Below are 20,087 nucleotides of genomic sequence, written 5' to 3'. Positions count from 1 at the left end.
TTAGCAAACTTTACTGTAGAAACAAGTAGGTACCAAACATAGTCCTCTATAGGCTTGGTGTATTCTCCGCCGGTGCTGCCATCATCGGAGAATATCGTCAACAACTAGTATTTACGAATACAGGGGTTTAAATAGCGAATGTACGAAAAATTTATTATTTAATTATTCTAAAAGTGTTAGAAAGTATAATTTGTGAAAATTCTAAAAATAAAAGTAAAAAAGTAAATATTTGGATATCTTCAGAAAGTCTAACTTGTATTATAATAATTTATTATTATTCCAGTTAAAGAAACTAATTACGCTCTCCTTACGCGTTAACATTTTTCGGCAATTTTATTAACATTTGAAATTGTCACAACACATCATGGCGCCTAGTTCGGGTTCTTTTTCATATATTTTTGTACTACCCGAAACAGCGTTTATCACACAAACCTCACCTGAGTTTTATAGTTTCAATAACTGCACTAGCAAAAAACTAAAATATAGGGAAATTAAAATAACTTTGGTTGCACATCATAATACGACCACCAGCAAACACCATAAGACGACGCATGGTGTCATTGATGAAGTGCAACGAAAGTTGTTTTAATTTCCCTTTACTTAATATTATCACAAAGCCGCGATTTCAATATTATTTTAATGCGATCAACATGAACTTTAACCGGGTCGGCGTGAAATACATAGTGAAAATTTCTAATTTCTGCCGTATACAGCGCTGCAGTCGGAATTTTTTGAAATCAACTGAAATGCACCAAGCCTATAAAACGACAGCTATCTTCATTTCATAGCCGTCGCTGACGATAACCGTTTTTTTTTCGATCATATTGTAATATATTGTCTCAGATTCATAAAATCAGATCTAGTGTTTTCCTTTACAATGTTCCAAAATTAGAAAAATACACCAAAGGAATAAATAAAACAAATCTTATCACTGGGTTGCAATTTTATTTTACACAATATACAAATAATTCTATTATATATTATTTTTAAAGTTATTTAAAAAAATGAACCTTATTAAATATATACAACTAGGAGTATTTCGTATCTCAAAATTTATACAAAAAAATAACTAATATATAATAATAGGCGCGTCAACAAATATATATAACAAAGAAAAACTTCTTTCTAAACTACGATAATTATTAATTGCGTACGTACGAACCCTCGTCCATTGTGTATAGAAAAATAATGTTTATAAATTTCCAACAATATATCTTATCATATTTAACGTTTAAACATTTTTGCTGCGTAACAATACAATGTGAGAGAAGGTATTCTATTTCTTTATTTACAAACTATAAATAAATCACAATTCTGCTTATATATAAAAAAGGTGCAATCAAACTTCAAAAAATTACAAACACTAATAATAGTGCTAAAAATATATATGTAAAAAATCATTGCACTCCACTTAAAACGTAACTGATCAGCTGAATGAGTATTTAATAGCATCATTATGTGTAACAGAGATTTGGGTAGTTTTAAAAAAAATAGAACTTTATATGCAGGTTGTCCCTATATTCAGTGGACATAGAACTACTACCTATTTTTAAAATCAAAATAAGTTCATCGGACACAATTTAATCTATACAAAAGTGCTTCGATAACCGCTAGAGACCATCAAACTTAACTTAAAAAAAAAAATAAACACATTTTTTAATACAGTGTTGTTCACCACATACGACACGGAATAATGTAGCTAAACGATTAGATTTTTACAAATTGTAAGTTTTGGGTTCGTTGAAGGACTATTAGAGCTACAATTTAAAAATTAAAAAGTTACAGAGTGTCCCAAATAAATAAAAAATATCAAAGTTGTATTTTTTTAAATGGAACACCCTGCATATTATTACATTTTTAGTTTCTACGATTAAAATAAAGGTAAATTTGATTAAGGTTTATTACACTTAAACCTTACCGTTTTTGAAATATTTTCAATTTTGTGAAATTGCAGTATACATTTTAAGGCTTCATTTCTCCGAGGGTATCAAAGTTTTTGATACTAAATATTTACTGAAGTTTATTTGTTGATCAGTTATTGTGTTGCAATAATAACCATTTTACTGCCTTGTACAGAGTGTCTAAATATTTATTTTAAATAATTATTAGAGTTAAACGACAATAACTTGTTTAATTTAAATAGAACACCCTGTATATTATGAGAATCAGATGCACACTACAACTATTATACCAAAAATGCACAATTTAATTGTCTATCAAATTGTATTATACCATTTTTATCTGTCTTCTTCAGCTTCCGTAGAAAATGCATTTTCTTGTAATTTAGAACTCATTTATCAATATACCCATGGAATACTGACATTTTAGATTATTTTTAAAGATGTACGAAATTTTTAAAGAGTACAGATACTAATATTGTCAATATAGTTCGTTTATTTCATTAAAAAATAAAAAAAAACTGTTTAAATATTTGTTAAAGAGGACCAATTAATATGATTCCAGTATTCAAACTACATTAATTGACTGTTTCCGTTGATTAATAATAATTGCTCCAAATATTAAAAAACTGAATTATTTATGTGTATTAGACAGTGTGGTAAAAAAACTAAAACCTTAAAAATGATATTTCATTTTTTAACAAATGCTTATTTATAACAACAGAGATGTTCATTTTCATAACTTATTATTATATTGATTTCTGATTCAAATCCATATTTATTTAGAATAATTTATTAACGAACACAAGTATGTAATTAATTAGTATTTGCGCGGAAATACTGGTGGTATATTTAATTAATGGTACTTTTATAAAGATTTAAATAGTTTTCTTTTTGCATACAAATGGGCTAGTAATATCATCGTTTTACTAGCCTGTACATTTTGTACATTTGTTATTTTAAAAACAATCTAAAATGTCAATATTCCATAGGTATATTGATATATGAGGTCTAAATTATAAGAAAATGCATTTTCTACGAAAACTTGAAGGGATAGACGAAAACTTGATGGTATAATACAATTTGATAGACAATTAAATTGTGCATCTGATTCTCATAAAATATACAGGGTATTTCACTTAAATTAAACAAGTTATTGCCGTTTAAAGCCAGTAATTATTTAAAATAAATTTTTAGACGCTCTGTATAAGGTAGTATAATTTTTATTATTGCAATACAAAAACTGATCAATAAACTTCAGTAAATATTTAGCATTAAAAACTTTGATACCCTTGGAGAAATGAAGCCTTAAAATTTATAATGCAATTTTACAAAATTGAAAATATTTCAAAAACGGTAAGGTTTAAGTGTACAAGTGCTAATCAACCTTTATTTTAATCGTAGAAACTGAAAAATGCAATAATCGGGTATTCCATTTAAAAAAATGCAACTGATATTTTTATTTATTTGGGACACTCCATCTTAAAAAATATTTTTGATATTTTGTATTCTAATAGTCCTTCAACGAACCCAAAACTTACAATTTGTAAAAATCTAATCGTTTAGCTACAATACTCCGTGTCGTATGTGGTGAACAACCCTGTATATTTTAGACCACAATAGATCTGAGAAGGTCGCAGTGGACCAGGCCGAGAGACACCTCTAGTAATCTAACATATTTTAAGAACCGTTGTGTGTTTATTTTTGTAATGTGTTTATGTGTTTATTTTTTTAAAGTTTGTTGCCCTCTGATAGACAAACGTAGCGCTTTTGTGTAGAGGTAAATTGTGTCCAATGTACTAATTTTGGATGTCCACGGAATATTGGGACACCCTGTATATAGAACATATATTCTGTATAGTGTTCCTTAATACATGCTAATATTTAAGGAGTGATTCTTGGACCCATTCTAAGAAACAGACTTCATATGAATGTATGCCCTAAACATCTGAAATTTTGGGCTACAGGAGGGTAAATTTTTCCAAAAACAACTTTTTTCATAATAACTCTGATATAGAACGTCAAAATGCCTTTTTAGGTCGGCAAAAAAAGTTATTTTAATTTCACTCAAAATAAGTTATTTGGGTCATAAATTACCTAAATACAAAATATTTTTATGGTGTCTGTCTGTAACACGATAAGTCAAAAACCGCTATACCGATTTTAACCAAATTTGGCACAAAAATATTGTGGCACCCGAGTATCTGGCCATTAGTTTTTGGTAGGGGTGGGAGGTTGGTAAGGGGGTATGGGAGGGGGTTAGAAATTTTAAAAAATCGTAACTCCACAATTACAGTAGCTATCGAAACGCGGTTTTCAATTTAAGATTAGGAATAATATTTGCAACAAAATTTTTAATAACATCAAAATCAGTCAAAGTCACAGTTTTTGAGATAAAAAAAATTGGAAAAATTCCTTTACTTTGAAACTAAAAGAACTGCCTACCAACTTTTTTTTAACATATTTTAGTATGGGCGGCTATACGTGCCTCCCGGCGCCAATTTTTTGATGTACAAACAATTTTATTTATTATATACCAGCGGTGTCCAAACTGGGTTCGTATTAATTGTTTTGAAAAAGAAAAAAAACATCAGACTATGGAAAACGTTTCATTTGGAAAATTTTACCACCCTGTATCTCAAAATTTAAAACGTTTAGGACATAATATATTTCATATCAATTAAACTTTTAGTTGCGTAATCGAGGGCACGATTTTAAAATTCATTGTTGCCAACCATGAACATATTCGGCGCCGGGCTGACTAACTGGAATTTAAATTTCGCGCTGGGGATTCAGGTGGTGGCTCTGCTGTAAAAAAATGTCACGTTGCCGCATTTCTTTATTTATTTCCTGACATTGTCACTCGTTTTGACACTTTAGTTTTGTATTACGAGTTTTTGGTTTAAATAAATAGTGTTGTAAAACTTAAAGCTTGAAAATGTTTACTGGCAGACCTTGCAGTTGAACACTGTTCTTTTTAGAACCTCTTTTAGTGTAAAGTGGTACATGGTAGCTTAAAGGCCGTAAAAAACTCATCGCAACTTTATTAGAATATTTTGAGTAGTAATAGCTCTTTATGTCCCTTATGTGCTGTTAAGGAGGTGAGTTGTGTTGATGTAAATAATATTTTTTTATATATTTATAATTAATTTATTTTTGTTTCCTAAAATATTAAAAAAAATATACAAAAGTGGACAACGCTGTGCCGGTCAAGCTTAATCACGCGACTAAAAGTTTATTTGGTATGAACCATACATTTATACGACGTTTTTTTTGGAATAGATCGAAGAATCACCTTCTTAAATATTAACATGTCATTAAAACACACCCGGGATTTATTAAAAACGAGGAGAAAATTTAGAGAAGTTAATAAAGCAGCGAGTATACCAGAAATGAAACCAAATAGAAAATAAAAAAAATGATAATGCAAATCTTACAACATTACATTTTTTATTTAATATTAAGTTGTTTAAAAAATATATTATAAATTAATGTTCATTCTTCTTAATATCTCCGATTTATCATCTCCTCTAAGAAAACAAAAACAGAAATCGCTAGTCAATATCAAGTTAAAATATATTTTTATGGAATAAGACAGAAATTTGGTGTAAATATAAATAAAAATCAAATAAACTCCTGAATAAAAAATTCAGTTACTTTAATATAAAGCATGTCACCGTTTTTTTAAACTTTAAAGCATATCACCTGCTTCTCAGTTATCTATGATATGTCTCAATAATGGGTAATTTTTAAATAGAAAACAATAATTTAGAACTGGCTATTCAAAAATAGAATATACATTTAATACAATATGTTTCTCATTAGGCCACACAATACAAAGGTTAAAGGTTATGTTTTGAACATTTTTAGACTCATATACTAATCACAGATACCGTGTCGTTCCGCATATATATTTTAGGAAAATAGAACACCATTAACAAGCTTTACCTCGGGTTTTCAAGTCGAGAAAAACTATACCTATTTGAATAAAGCTTGATTTTCATGCATCCGATGTCCGACGATACGATATTAATTTTATTGGTTGAATTGAAAGACAAATTCAATTTCGATCGATTTCGACAATCGATTGGCTAGAAAATTACGCAGTTTTTAAATTTATTGCATTTTCATCCGTTCATTGGATATACGATTTGCTTGCGATTGGTGTGTCATTTTATATTTTCATTTCTATAACGACATTCTTTTGCTATGCTCTCCTGAATAGAGTGTGGACCGTATGGCTGCCGGTAGACGTTGCGTTCACTACTGCGCATCATATCTGTATTCAAAATCTGTTCAGTACAGCTATCACAAATTCGCCCTGAATTTCAGGAACTAAGGAGGCTAGGACAAATATATGTGTAGCATATTTAGTTTCATAAAAAAGTAGCAAAGCAATGTGAAAATCGCATCATTGTATCTCTACTCATAAACGAGAAATCCCATAAAACACACGAAAATTGGATACTCTGTACAGGTGTGATGCGCAGTAGTAAACCGCAGTAGTTTACCCACATCCAGACGGCCCACACTTTGGTCAGGAGAGACATGAAAGTATAGCAAAAGATATATTAAAGAACCAGCTTTCTTAAAATTCTCGTTTTCCCGACGGTGCTAGCTCTTGTACTATTATATTTTTATTAAGGTTAGATTAAATTTTTTAAAAGTGTAAAAAAGACCGTTATCGTACAATCTTTCTCCGTTGACGGGTTGGAGTAAAAAAATTACGGATGAAAAGTGGCGCGAAAACGCTATGACCCATCGGAGCGGCATCGGACCATTGTCCCAACGGATAACGGACGCATGAAAATCAAGCTTTAGACTAATCAGTTTTCCATTACATTCACTCTTGAAGTTGGTTGGATATACAGGCTTGGTCATATTAAACCCTTTGTCTTGATACATTTCTTCTATGCTGTAATGCTTCTAGCGTCACTTATGGCAAGTACCATACGATCGAAAAAAAAACGGCGTCAAAGACGGCTGGGAATAACAATCGATGATAATTTTGGCGAGGTCAAGCTCTAAACGTCTTTACTTGACCTGTACTCTTCTTTATTTTCTAATGGCGCTTACTGCCAGTTGGCCACGTAAAGAAGGTCGTCATTTATTTTTATATTGAGTAAAAATGTGACACATCAGCGATTTTTCTTGACGTATCGAAAAAATCAATGCTGTACCCTGCCAGTTGGAATCAATACAATTGGAGGTATGCCAAAAAAGATCGCGGAATTTCTTGGACTCTCCAACGGCATTGAATACACTGGTCATTGTTTCCAGAAAACCGAACTAGCAAAAAGAATCATGGGACAGAAAGATGTGCCAAATAAGAAATTAAAAGCAGTTCACGTAGAAGCAGCAGCTACCAGTATTGCCAGTACAAGAAATTTACTTATTCCGACTCATACAACTTGCATTTCTCTTAGAGACGAAAAGTTGGATGCCTCTTGTATTCACTTTAATAATTTAAATAATTATTGTACCTTTAAGATTAATAATAAATAAATATTTTCACTGTATCTAACGTTCCATTTTTTACTTTTAGGCACTAGTGCCTACACAAGTGTCACTTTTAGAAACTAGTGCCTAAAAGAATGTCATTTCGAATCTCAAATAAATATCAAAAACTGTCAATTTCAAAACGCTTTCACAAAATATTTTTTTTGAAATAGATCTGTGTATCTGGAAATGTGTTCTATCCTTTTTTAATTTTTCTATAATTAGTGTTAATTTCTGACAAATTTTATTCCAATTTTCAGTAATTGACATCGCCAAAATTATCATCGATTGTCATTCCCCAGCCGTATTTGACAGCGTTTTTTTTTCTCGATCACACTTAGGAAATGCAATCCCGCACCAAAATCTCAATCCCGCAAACCCGCGGGATTAAAGCAATCAATCCCGCGGATCCGCAAAATTGCGGGGCTGTAAACAATAGTCATACATTTGGTCCTAAATGGTACAAAAGGCATTGTACATTTTGCATAGGTCCACAATATATTGATGCATATTTTTCGAAAAAACGTCGTATTTTCCTTAAAACCAAAAAAAAAATTAAAAAATCGATCAAATTGTTTTTTCTAATTTCAATACAGATGAGTCGTACTTGGTAAAAATTTCGATTTTTTAAAAATTGTAAATTTGCGGTAAAAAAGATACTTGACCAAATTTTCACACTCTTATAAAACACCCTGTATACGAGAATTCGCTAAATATATTTTCGAAAACCACATAGCATCTTAATCACAATAGATGCATCTAAAACCTGGTCCAAACCGCATCTCAAAATCTTTTTTAGTTCAAGAGATATTCAACTTTAAATTTACCCTAAAATTTTGCTTGTACCGATAATTATGTCCGGCAATTTATTTGACGAAAGTGTCCACAAGCACTAGTTAAACGCTTTTCTTCACTTACGCACATACGCCAGAAAGAAATCTAATAACTAACCTGTTTGTTTCACTTATTTTTAATGGCCAAGCCGTAAGGGGAATCCCCCGGGTTCCGAGCGTCGACGCATCAGCCCGGAACGAAGCAGTTTGATCTTAATCGAGATCGATTCGGTTACCTAGTAATAATGTGTTGATCTCGCGGACCCCGCACGGTAAATCTCGCAAATTTGATCCCGCGGAACCTCAGAGGGATCCCGTATTTGCGGGATTGCATTCCCTAATCACACTACACATTACCATAGAGTGCAAATAAATTGCAAAAAGCACTGATTCGTGCCCAAATAAGTTCAGCTATGAAATAAATGACAGACAACTATCAACTGGCATCCCCTTGTTGGACAGACTTTACTAATTGTATAGTTGAAGTACCCTCACAGAACTTACCAAATGCAATTGGTTTTTGCAAACTAAATTCAATTTAATTCCTTCTTAGCTCATCTTTAAGCATGTCTCGCATATGGCAACCTTGCATTTCATCGTGTCTCTTTCTATCAACCGGTTATAAGTGAATGATCTTTGTCTTATGCATTAAAATACGGATTTAAAATAACCAAACTCTGCTTATAATATACAGGGTGTCCCAGAAATAAGTACAAGTATTTTAAGGGGTGGTAGATCTTGATAAAAGAAACATATTTTCTCTTTATCGTTTTTCAAATAAGTCCAAAATAACGGAGTTATTTTACTTTGAAAATCTCAAAAAAAAAATTTTTTTTGTTAAATTTTGAGAACCACTGGATATTTTCTGGATTTTCTTTCTTGTAAATTTAATCTAATACCTATGTTGCCATATTATCAAGAAACTATGTTTTTTAACTAAAAACTAAAAAAAATTCCAAAAAATTTCGAATTTGCAAAATTTTTTTTTCGCAAAAAACAAACCCCCATAGGCGTGTTTCTGGTGTGTTGAACTATACTACCAGTTAAAATATTTGCACTTATTTCTGGGACACCCTGTATACTACATACAATGGAAAAATAACTATATATTGCATACATTTTCAATATATTGCTTTAAAAAAATTGTACGAGCAAATAACACCGTTACGAATATATATTTTCTTCTAATCTGTGTAGAATCTAAGGTGTTGTTTTAATAGCTTTTTTAGAATTGACTAGCATATAGGCACTTGAATGTCAGAACGGTGTGTGAGAGCAGAGGTGGGAAAAGGCACTTTACAGTCTTCAAAGCCAAATGCACGTTTGTCCTATTCTAGTTGATGTATCCATTAGGTGTGATAAATTGTTCACTAAACAGAACAATTATCACCTGAAAATTGCACATACAATTAATAAATAGAAAATATTTTTGATTTTATTAAAAATAGGGTCACAATCATTGTAAGTTTCCATTTCCGCATATTATTATAATATGAAGTACATTTTAAATATGGCGCAGTCGGTAGGATTATACCTACCTATTATTAATTACATTAGTTTTGGCAGAGGTTTATATTCGGAATATTTTATATGGTGTAAGAAACAAACTTAACCTTAAAAACTGGAGATGAAAAAATAAATAGACCACCTCTATTTCATGAGGAGATTACCAACACACAAGGATACTAGAGTAAACGCCACGAATGTTTGGGAGTGATTCATCGCTTGATGAAGTTAGAATCGACACGCGCGCTATCATTTTTATATTAAAAACGTAAATTTTTACCGCAGACGTAGGTTTTTAAAGACCCGGTCTAATCATCTGCCTGCGCTTCTCCTACTTATTCTAAAATGTTAGCGTGATTGACAAAGACGATACTATATCGCGTTTCTTTGATTGATTCGTTTTTGTGCGCCAGTCCATTGGTGTGCTTGCAGTACGACCAATGGGGCATTCCATTTTATATTTATAACCAAATATATGTTTTGACAAGACTTTGACAGTTCAAACAACAAATTACAACAGATTATATATTGATTATTATATGACTTGAAACACCACGGCACTGGAATTAAGTTTTATGTGACCTTGAACAGATTAGTTCACATGGTAGCGACCGATGAATCACTCCCAAACATTCGTAGCGTTTACTATATAGAGATAAGGATAGTTCGATTCCTATCTTCATGCACTGTCAGTTTTTTTACGTCATCTACTGACCGAGTTAAAGTTGGCGCTAAAGATTTTAGACAGTGACAGTTATTTTTGCATTTGACGGACGAGCGCACAGTGCGTTGGAAGATAAATTTAGCGGGACAAAAGCGTTTGGTTAGAAATAAGCCAAAAAATGTGTACTGATAAGAATAAATAGTAGACATTACAATTGATAAAAAATGCATGAATATTCTTTGTATTTCGATACATTTTTATCAACCAAATTTGGTCGTTTTCTGCTCAGCAAGGCAGAGATCATACGAAAACAAAATATTTACAAATGCTTATACATTTTATTAGAAAGCCAAATTATGTTGAAGATTGCCAAAGGTATGTACTTTTCTACTGTATGTATATTATTTGTTAAAATCCTTCGTGCCTTTGTTCTGCAGATATCAAACTTACACTTTTTTTTCAAATATCGATATATTGAATGATGTAGATCTTTTGAGTTACCAATAGTTACCAACACAGGTAGTCGCAGTCACAGGGAGTTCAAGCTTAACAGGTGAATGCCCAAAAAGATTCATTTCAATCGGATAGTATAAAAACAAAACAACTCCATCAAAAGGCACTGAGTTTAAAAAATTGTCTTAGATACTTAATATATGAATTTACAATTACCGAGTGTTAAAATTAAAATTAAAATATCTATCTTATTTATTATTTTCAAAATAAAATATATTTTTTTAAAATAAATTATAGAGGGTGTCACAAGATTACAAATTAATTTAAAAATAACTGCTAAAGAGTTTTTTGATATCATAATTTTATGTATTTGGCAATAGTTTACAATACGGTTTTTGTGTATCATGTACGAATAATATCATATCGTTTTATTATCTTGTATTTATTTATTAATAAATTAAGTTGTTAATAAATAAATAAATTTAACCATATAGTTGCTATATATTAGACCATTTGCTACGTTCTTAGATTTTAAGTCCCAAACATTGCTCTTGAGATTTTGTCCCGCTAGAATAACCATCCGCCGCACTGTGGAGCGCTGGTCAGCGCGTGACGTAGCATTCCACGGCGACTACGACAGCGGCGATTTGACGCGATCGAACAGTCCTTTAGAATATATACAGTCCTTGGATTATACCTACCTATTATTAATTACATTAGTTTTGGCAGAGGTTTGTATTTGGAATATTTTATATGTTGTAAGAAACAAATTTAGCCTTAAAGACTGGAGATAAAAAAAATAAATAGACCACCTCAATTTCGTATGAGGAGATTGTTTACCAACACATACACATGCTTACCTTAAAATTCGTTTTATCATTCCACCGCAAAACCACAAGTCTCTTCAACGGCTTGAGTCAGCTTCTCCAGTAGGGCTTGGTACGTTTCGTATGGAGGTATGTCGATCCTATTAAAGCAGGTGTGGGCTTTGGGCAAGTTTTGGGGCGGTGCGTCTATACAGTGGATGGTAAAAAGTCGAGGGCCCGCGGCTCCCGTACTACCTGTAAATTACAAATTAAATTATAGGCAGCGCACTCTACGGCAGAAATCAGAAATTATCATTATGTACTTCACGCCACAGTCACGTATTTTAGTTTTTTGCTAGTGCAGTTTTTGAGACTCTAAAACACTCAGGTACGAGGTTTGTGTGATGTAACGCTGTTTGGGCTAGTAAAAAATAAGTGAAAAAGAATTCGAATTAGGCGTAGTGTTGTGTTTTCACAATTTCAGATGTTAATAAAATTGCCGAAAAACTTCTAACGTGTAAAGGAAAGCGTAATTAGGGCGTTGTTGGGGGCATTAACATTCCATAACTAAACTTTCCCGGATATTCAACTCTCCCGAAACAACATTTTATAGCTTCATAATTTCTTACACCGATTTGATCAAAAGCAAAAATGGATTCAAGTAGTTCGACGAAACAAATGAGTAAACAAAGTGCTCGTTACATTATCAAAAAATTAAATAGAAATATACTATGAGAGGAAGAAATATAATTTGCAATATTAATGGTATAATTTTTTAATCAACTAGTTGATTAAATGTTTTATGAACATCTTCTAAAATTATTATAATTATGTAGCTATGACAAAACCTGCAAATTTACAAGATACAAAAGAAAATATAGCAAATTATGTGCTGAATGAATTGGCGTAATTTTGTGTAATTTTTCAATCGCTAATTTGTTTTAGACTTCGGTACCAATCGTTATCCTAAAATATCCTAACAATGTATGTACTGCCAACTATTTCAATCACTGTGGATCGCCCCGAAAAGTAAGTGTTGGGTAATTTACTTAAACTTACCTTGCAATGCCTTAAAGCCTTGTAACGGTACTCTCGAACTACCGGTAACGAACTGCAACAACCTGGCCCGCATCTCTTCAGAATAAGACTCTACCACCTGCCAAAACCACTGAACTACTGGCGTTTCTGGAGTACAGTGCTTCAATCTGGTATGGGACCTCCAATCAGCGATATCGATAGACCCTATAAATGTTAAATTTGTAACTTTTTGTTAGTTCAAAAAAATCATATTATACTTACCAATTCCGCTAATAACTAATTCCAACTCCCTTTCGTCAAAAGGTCGTAAAGATGCCGGAGGTATGAGTTCAGTAAATCCCTTTTGAAGGGCTAAAAACTGCTGTTCAATACCCCTCATAAACCTGAATTATAATAAAAAAAACTTTGAAGATCCAACAAAAGTATGGTCTGAAATAATACTCTCATTTCGGACTTAAGATTGATTCAGAACCTCGCAATTAGTGGAAAAAATTAGTGGTGTCAATTAACATCAAAGTTTGTTCCTTTAACTTCAATGTAAGCATTCAGAAAGTCAAAATTAGTGGTTGATATTTTCAATTAGTAGAAAAAGTTATCAAACTTTTAACTTGTCCACTAATTATACTTTAAAATTTGCGACGAATATCATTTTGGCCTTTGATTATCACCCGTCAAGAAAAATTTTGGTTAGAAATCAAAAGTTGTTTGTTTTATAAGCTAAATATTATGCTTTCTCTATGGATACAACAGACTACCGCAAGCTGTTGCTAGGATATTTTATTAATTTTAATTATGTTTTTTAGACATTGTGAATGATCATAAACTAAAAAGTAGAAAGTGTAATTGAAACCACTAATTGGGAGGTTCTGAATGAAGCTATATAGTCGTTCCTCTAATTACAATGTATTCAGAACTCAAAAATTAAACGCGAAAATTTTAGCAAAAAAAACTTATTAGACATTTGTTTATTGAAATATGAAAATAATTTTTATGAATTAATTTAGTAGTAATAATAACTTTTATTCGTCATATTAATATTACCTGTAATTAACGTAAAGTTTAACATATTCCCTCTTGTTATCTTCAGTAACTGCTATGGTAGCACCACCTGGTTTCAATTCGTGCACTTTCACGACTCCAAAACTGTTGTTCTCAACAGAAAAGGTCGTGTCTAGTACACCGTCTATGTTATTTTCACTGAAATAAACATGTATATTATACAGTGCTCGTCATAAAGTATTTTTGCAATACTTTTTACTTTAAAAACTAGTCGTAAATGTTTATAACACAGAACAATGTATCTTACTTACAGTTTCAATGGTATATGTCCGAACTGTATTACGGATATTTCGGCAGCATATTCTGCAGATAAAAATAAGTAAAAAAGTTTGTGTAAATGTATGTCCTAAAATGCTTAGTCTCGGAGATACAGGGTGTAGAAATTTCTTTTTTATTTCGATTTTTTCCAAATTATTAACGTCAATATTTGGATGAAAATTGGTGTCTGAGAGTTTTTGACATAATAACTGATTTTGATTTTGATGTTTGATGTCAATTTAACTCCCATTTGTAGGGGACGCCACCTACATGTGTTATAACTGTATTAAAAAGTAATAACTTTTCGTCCGTAAAAAATATAGATTTACGTTATTTTTTACGTAAAAAATGTTAAAAATTGCTACGAGCAACCGTTCTTAAGATATTTAGAATAGAAATTGCATTATTCCAAAGAATATTTAGTTACAACGCTGCTAAACTGTTCAATTCGTTACCGGATATTATAACAAATTCGTCAAGTATAATTAGTTTTAAATATAAATTAAAAGAAATACTATCTAAAGTAAAATACATAGTTTTTAAGAAATTGGAGAACCTATTTGCATGTATAGATATAAATAGATAAATATATTGTTTATATATTTTTACCTATTATACGGTTAGATGGAATAGCTATGCTAGATCTGGCCGTCTTGAAACATATATTATGTAATTATTTGTTTTTTTTTTCAACTGGATTAAATAAATACTTTTATTATTACTATTTATTATTAACATGTTGAGTCGGTAGTTATTTGACTGAAATTATAAATTTGGAAACTTTTTATTTTTTTAAATTAATCACAAATTTTTCTTCGAAAAAACTTTTTTTGTTGAACTTTTGGGACAAAAAAATTTCAAATTTATAATTTCAGTCTAATGATTCACCGACATCGTCAACATGTTTAATTTATGTCAATGATGACAGGTATTGATAATTTTGGTTCCAAATATCTCGAGAACCATTACTCGTAGCGATTTTTACCAAAAGACATTTTTTACGTAAAAAACGTCGCAAATGTATATTTTTTCTCAGTAGTTTTATACAGGCACGGCCGAAAATTTATTACTCTTCAAACCAGTTAAAAAAATATAGAGGTGGCGCCCTCTACATCTAGAAGTCATATTGACATCAAAATTAATGTTCTCATTTCAAAAAACTCCTAGAAACCGATTTTCATCCAAATATTGAAGTTACTTCAGAAATTATTTGGAAAAAATCGAAATAAAAATGAAACTTCTACACCCTGTATCTCCGAAATTAAGCATTTCAGGACATACATTTATATGAACTTTTATAATTATGTACTTTTATCTGCAGAATATGCTGCCGAAGTTTGCGGAATGCAATTTGGACCACCCTGTATATCTAGCAATAATGTTTTAACAAAACTGATAATCCCCAAAAAATAAAAACGATAACTTACAGCATCCACGTCAAACTTCTGTGCAACTCCGGATCGACCCCTTCAATATCCTGCAGGGTGATCGGTTTATTCAGCAACTGCTTGTAAAAAGGCAGGGTGAAACCACCTTCCAACTGGTGGTTGTGGAACACGGCGATTCCCAAAATCCTGCCCACGAAATGGAAATAGGACAAATGTTCGGGATTCACCGAGGAGTCGGGGTTAATCTGAAGGGTGTAATGATCCTCTCTGCTGTACTGGAAGAGGCCGTATTGGGGGTTCAGCATTTCACGCGAGAGTAGATGGAGCCACTCCCTGGCTACACCACCGTAGTCTAAGCCTTCCTCACCTCGGAATTTCACCATAAGTCTTTTTCTCATGTCTTTTGGGCGCATTTTCATTATAAGTCTAAAAAATGTTAAACTTTATTTGTACTTTTATGTGGAAAAATAATTTAACAAATCATGTGATAATTGAGATGGTGTCAAATCAAAATATACTTTTTAAAGTAGTATTACTAACTATTGGGCTACTCATAGGGTTTTTTTAGAGAAATTTAATCTTAAGAAATACTTAATCAAATGCAGATATATACCGGGTGCGTCTCAAACGTGGCTCACTCCTATAACTTTTTTATTTTCTCAGATAAAAAAACGAGATTTGGTATGTTAGTATATAACATAAATTAGGATTGATTGACGTATTCTATTGTTTTTGGTCACTTCCTGTTTTACCGGAAATGACAACTTTTGATTTTTAAATATTACCCTCGGTATATTTCTGCTTTATTTGATATAAAATGACACTGTGAATACAATGACACATCATATGTCAAAATTTTCGCATATGGTTTATTTGAAATTGTAACATGCGGTTCATAACGATAATTTGACTCGAAATACCAAATGCGCGGTACCAAATATTTCGTAAAAAATGCTTTCTCCAAAAATGCTAATGAGCTACCCTTGTTCCATTTGAAAAAATTGGGATACAATTAAAATACGATTTGGGCATCTTTTAACTGGCCAGGACAAGACACGAAAAACATTAGAGGATCAAATCTAATTTTCCAAAGCTACTTGATTAAAAATTAGCGTTTTTAACACAGCCATGACACTCTAGATTAAACTTTAAAATACGATTTTTTAAGCAAAAATGTCAAAAGTTGACATATGATATGTCATTCTATTCAGAGTGTCATTTTCTATCAAATAAAGTAGAAATATACCGATGGTGCCATTTAAAAATCAAAAGTTGTAGTCATTTCCGATGAAACAGGAAATGACAAAAACAATTGAATACGTCAATCAATCCTAATTTTTTATGTTATACATACCAAATTTAGTTTTTTGTATCTGAGAAAATAAAAAAGTTATAAGGGTGAGCCACTTTTGTCGTACACGGTATATCAAAAAGAAAATTATAAAAGAGATTTATTAAAATAGACAAAACACAAAGTAATATTCATATTTAGTAATTAAAAATCAATTCTTGTTGAATTGGATTTATTTGATATTTCCAGTAGTTTAAATACACTATTATTAATTGCATCTATTGTGATTAAGATGCTATGTGGTTTTCGAAAATATATTTAGCGAATTCTCGTATACAGGGTGTTTTATAAGAGTGTGAAAATTTGGTCAAGTATCTTTTTTACCGCAAATTTACAATTTTTAAAAAATCGAAATTTTTACCAAGTACGACTCATCTGTATTGAAATTAGAAAACACAATTTGATCGTTTTTTTAATTTTTTTTTGGTTTTAAGGAAAATACAACTTTTTTTTTCGAAAAATATGCATTTTTAGTCGTACATATGGCCCTAAATAGTACAAAAAGCTTTCTACATTCTGCATATGCCAAAAAATTATTGATATAGAGTGTATCTTAAAGCAGATAACTAGCACGTTAAAAAAACTGCAACATCAGAATAATATTTTTATTTGTAAAATAAGTAGACAAATTATAATAAAATTGAAGTTTATTTAATATTAAATATATTTTTTGAACACCCTGTATACATCGGTTCAAATTTCTGTACAGCTAGTTTAAGATACACGCTATATCAATATATTATGGACCTATGCAAAATGTACAATGCCTTTTGTACCATTTAGGACCAAATGTATGACTATTGTTTACAGTCCCGCAATTTTGCGGATCCGCGCATCCGGGATTGATTGCTTTAATCCCGCGGGTTTGCGGGATTGAGATTTTGGTGCGGGATTGCATTTCCTAAGTGTGATCGAAAAAAAAACGGCTTCAAATACGGCTGGGGAATGACAATCGATGATAATTTTGGCGAGGTCAATTCCTAGATGTCAATTACTGAAAATTGGAATAAATTTTGTCAGAAATTAACACTAATAAGCGCAGTAAGCGCCATTAGAAAATAAAGAAGAGTACGGATCAAGTAACGACGTCTAGAGCTTGACCTCGTCAAAATTACCATCGACTGTCATTCCCAGCCGTTTTTTTTTTTCGATCTTATGGTACTTTCCATAAGTGACGCTAGAAGCATTACAGCGTAGAAGAAATGTATCAACTCAAAATTTAATGTTAAAATATCCAGACAAAGGGTTTAAGATGACCAAGCCTGCGTATCTAACCATCTTCAAGAGTGAATGTAATGGAAAACTGCTTAGTTTATAGCTTGATTTTCATGCGTCCGTCGTCCGTTGATACGATAGTCCGATGGCGCTCTGATTGCTCATAGCGTTTTCGCGCCACTTTTCAACCGTAATTTTTTTACTCCAGCCCGTCAACGGAAAAAGATCGTACGCTAACGGACGTTTTGACACTTTTTTGACAAATTTATTTAACCTTAATAAAAATATAATAGTACAAGAGCTACCACCGTCGCGTCGGGAAAACGAGAATTTTAAAAAAGCTGGTTCTTTAATATATCTTTCTCTCAGCTATTGTCTCCTGACCAAAGTGCGGGCCGTCTGGCTGCCGGTAGACTACTGCGGTTCACTACTGCGCATCACATCTGTACAGGGTATCCCATTTTCGTGTGTTTTATGGGATTTCTCTTTTATGAGTATATAGTTTTTATGAAACTAAATATGCTACACATATATTTGTCCTAGCCTCCTTAGTTCCTGAAATTCAGGGCGAATTTGTGATGCGCTGTACTGAACAGATGTTGAATACAGATATGATGCGCAGTAGTGAACGCAACGTCTATCGGCAGCCATACGGTCCGCACTCTATTCAGGAGAGCATAGCAAAAGAATGTCGTTATAGAAATGAAAATATAAAATGACACCAATAGCAAGCAAATCGTATATCCGATGAACGGAGACATGAAAATGCAGTAAATTTAAAAACTGCGTAATTTTCTAACAAATTGAAGTCTTTCCATTCTACCAATAAAATTAATATCGTATCGTCGGACAACGGATGCATGAAAATCAAGCTTTATTCAAATAAGTATAGTTTTTCTCGACTTGAAAACCCGAGGTAAAGCTTGTTAATGGTGTTCTATTTTCCTAAAATATATATGCGGAACGACACGGTATCTGTGATTAGTATATGAGTCTAAAAATGTTCAAAACATAACCTTTAACCTTTGTATTGTGTGGCCTAATGAGAAACATATTGTATTAAATGTATATTCTATTTTTGAATAGCCAGTTCTAAATTATTATTTTCTATTTAAAAATTACCCATTATTGAGACATATCATAGATAACTGAGAAGCAGGTGATATGCTTTAAAGTTTAAAAAAACGGTGACATGCTTTATATTAAAGTAACTGAATTTTTATTCAGGAATTTATTTGATTTTTATTTATATTTACACCAAATTTCTGTCTTATTCCATAAAAATATATTTTAACTCGATATTGACTAGCGATTTCTGTTTTTGTTTTTTTAGAGGAGATAATAAATCGGGGATATTAAAAAGAATGAACATCATTTTATGATATATTTTTTAAACAATTTAATATTAAATAAAAAAGTGTAATGTTGTAAGATTTGCATTACAATTTTTTTATTATTTTCTGTGTGGTTTCATTTCTGGTATACTCGCTGCTTTATTAACTTCTCTAAATTTTCTCCTCGTTTTTAATAAATCCCGGGTGTGTTTTAATGACATGCTAATATTTAAGAAGGTTCATCGATCTATTCCAAAAAAACGTCGTATAAATGTATGGTTCATACCAAATAAACTTTTAGTCGCGTGATTAAGCTTGACCGGCACAGCGTTGTCCACTTTTATATATTTTTTTCAATATTTTAGGAAACAAAAATAAATTAATTATAAATATATAAAAAAATATTATTTACATCAACAAAACTCATCTCCTTAACAGCACATAAGGGACATAAAGAGCTATTACTACTCAAAAAATTCTAATAAAGCGGGATGAGTTTTTACGGCCATTAAGCTACCATGTACCACTTTACACTCCTTTGCATTAAAAGAGGTTCTAAAGAACAGTGTTCAACTGCAAGGTCTGCTAGCAAACATTTTCAAGCTTTAAGTTTTACAACACTATTTATTTAAACCCAAAACTCGTACAAAAACTAAAGTGTCAAACGAGGACAAGTCAGGAAATAAATGTCGCGGCAACTTTGACATTTTTACAGCAGAGCCACCACCTGAACTCCCAGCGCGAAATTTAAATTAGCAATACGTAACTGAAACGAAGCACACCAA

General features: G+C 31.7%; 1 protein-coding gene across 1 annotated transcript in view; it reads right to left on the bottom strand.

Moving 5' to 3' along the window:
• Positions 1 to 9,241: 9,241 nt before the first annotated feature.
• The window catches only part of LOC115878209 (E3 ubiquitin-protein ligase SMURF2), a 34,353-nt gene continuing 23,507 nt past the window's right edge, over positions 9,242 to 20,087 (bottom strand). Inside the window, exons 9-14 of the mRNA XM_030894627.1 lie at positions 15,442 to 15,828; positions 13,739 to 13,894; positions 12,959 to 13,080; positions 12,719 to 12,901; positions 11,714 to 11,914; positions 9,242 to 9,620 (exon numbers count right to left, since the gene is read on the bottom strand). Coding sequence (XP_030750487.1) covers positions 11,730 to 11,914; positions 12,719 to 12,901; positions 12,959 to 13,080; positions 13,739 to 13,894; positions 15,442 to 15,828 — 1,033 coding nt within the window. The 3' untranslated portion in view covers positions 9,242 to 9,620; positions 11,714 to 11,729. The remainder of the gene's footprint in view (positions 9,621 to 11,713; positions 11,915 to 12,718; positions 12,902 to 12,958; positions 13,081 to 13,738; positions 13,895 to 15,441; positions 15,829 to 20,087) is intronic.

This window comes from Sitophilus oryzae, unplaced genomic scaffold (genome assembly GCF_002938485.1).
Source record: "Sitophilus oryzae breed Bouriz unplaced genomic scaffold, Soryzae_2.0 scaffold_1502_pilon_pilon, whole genome shotgun sequence".
NCBI classification, from domain to species: Eukaryota; Metazoa; Arthropoda; class Insecta; order Coleoptera; family Curculionidae; genus Sitophilus; species Sitophilus oryzae.
The sequence above is the reverse complement of the archived record's forward strand: the minus strand, read 5'-3'. Positions and strand labels throughout refer to the sequence as shown.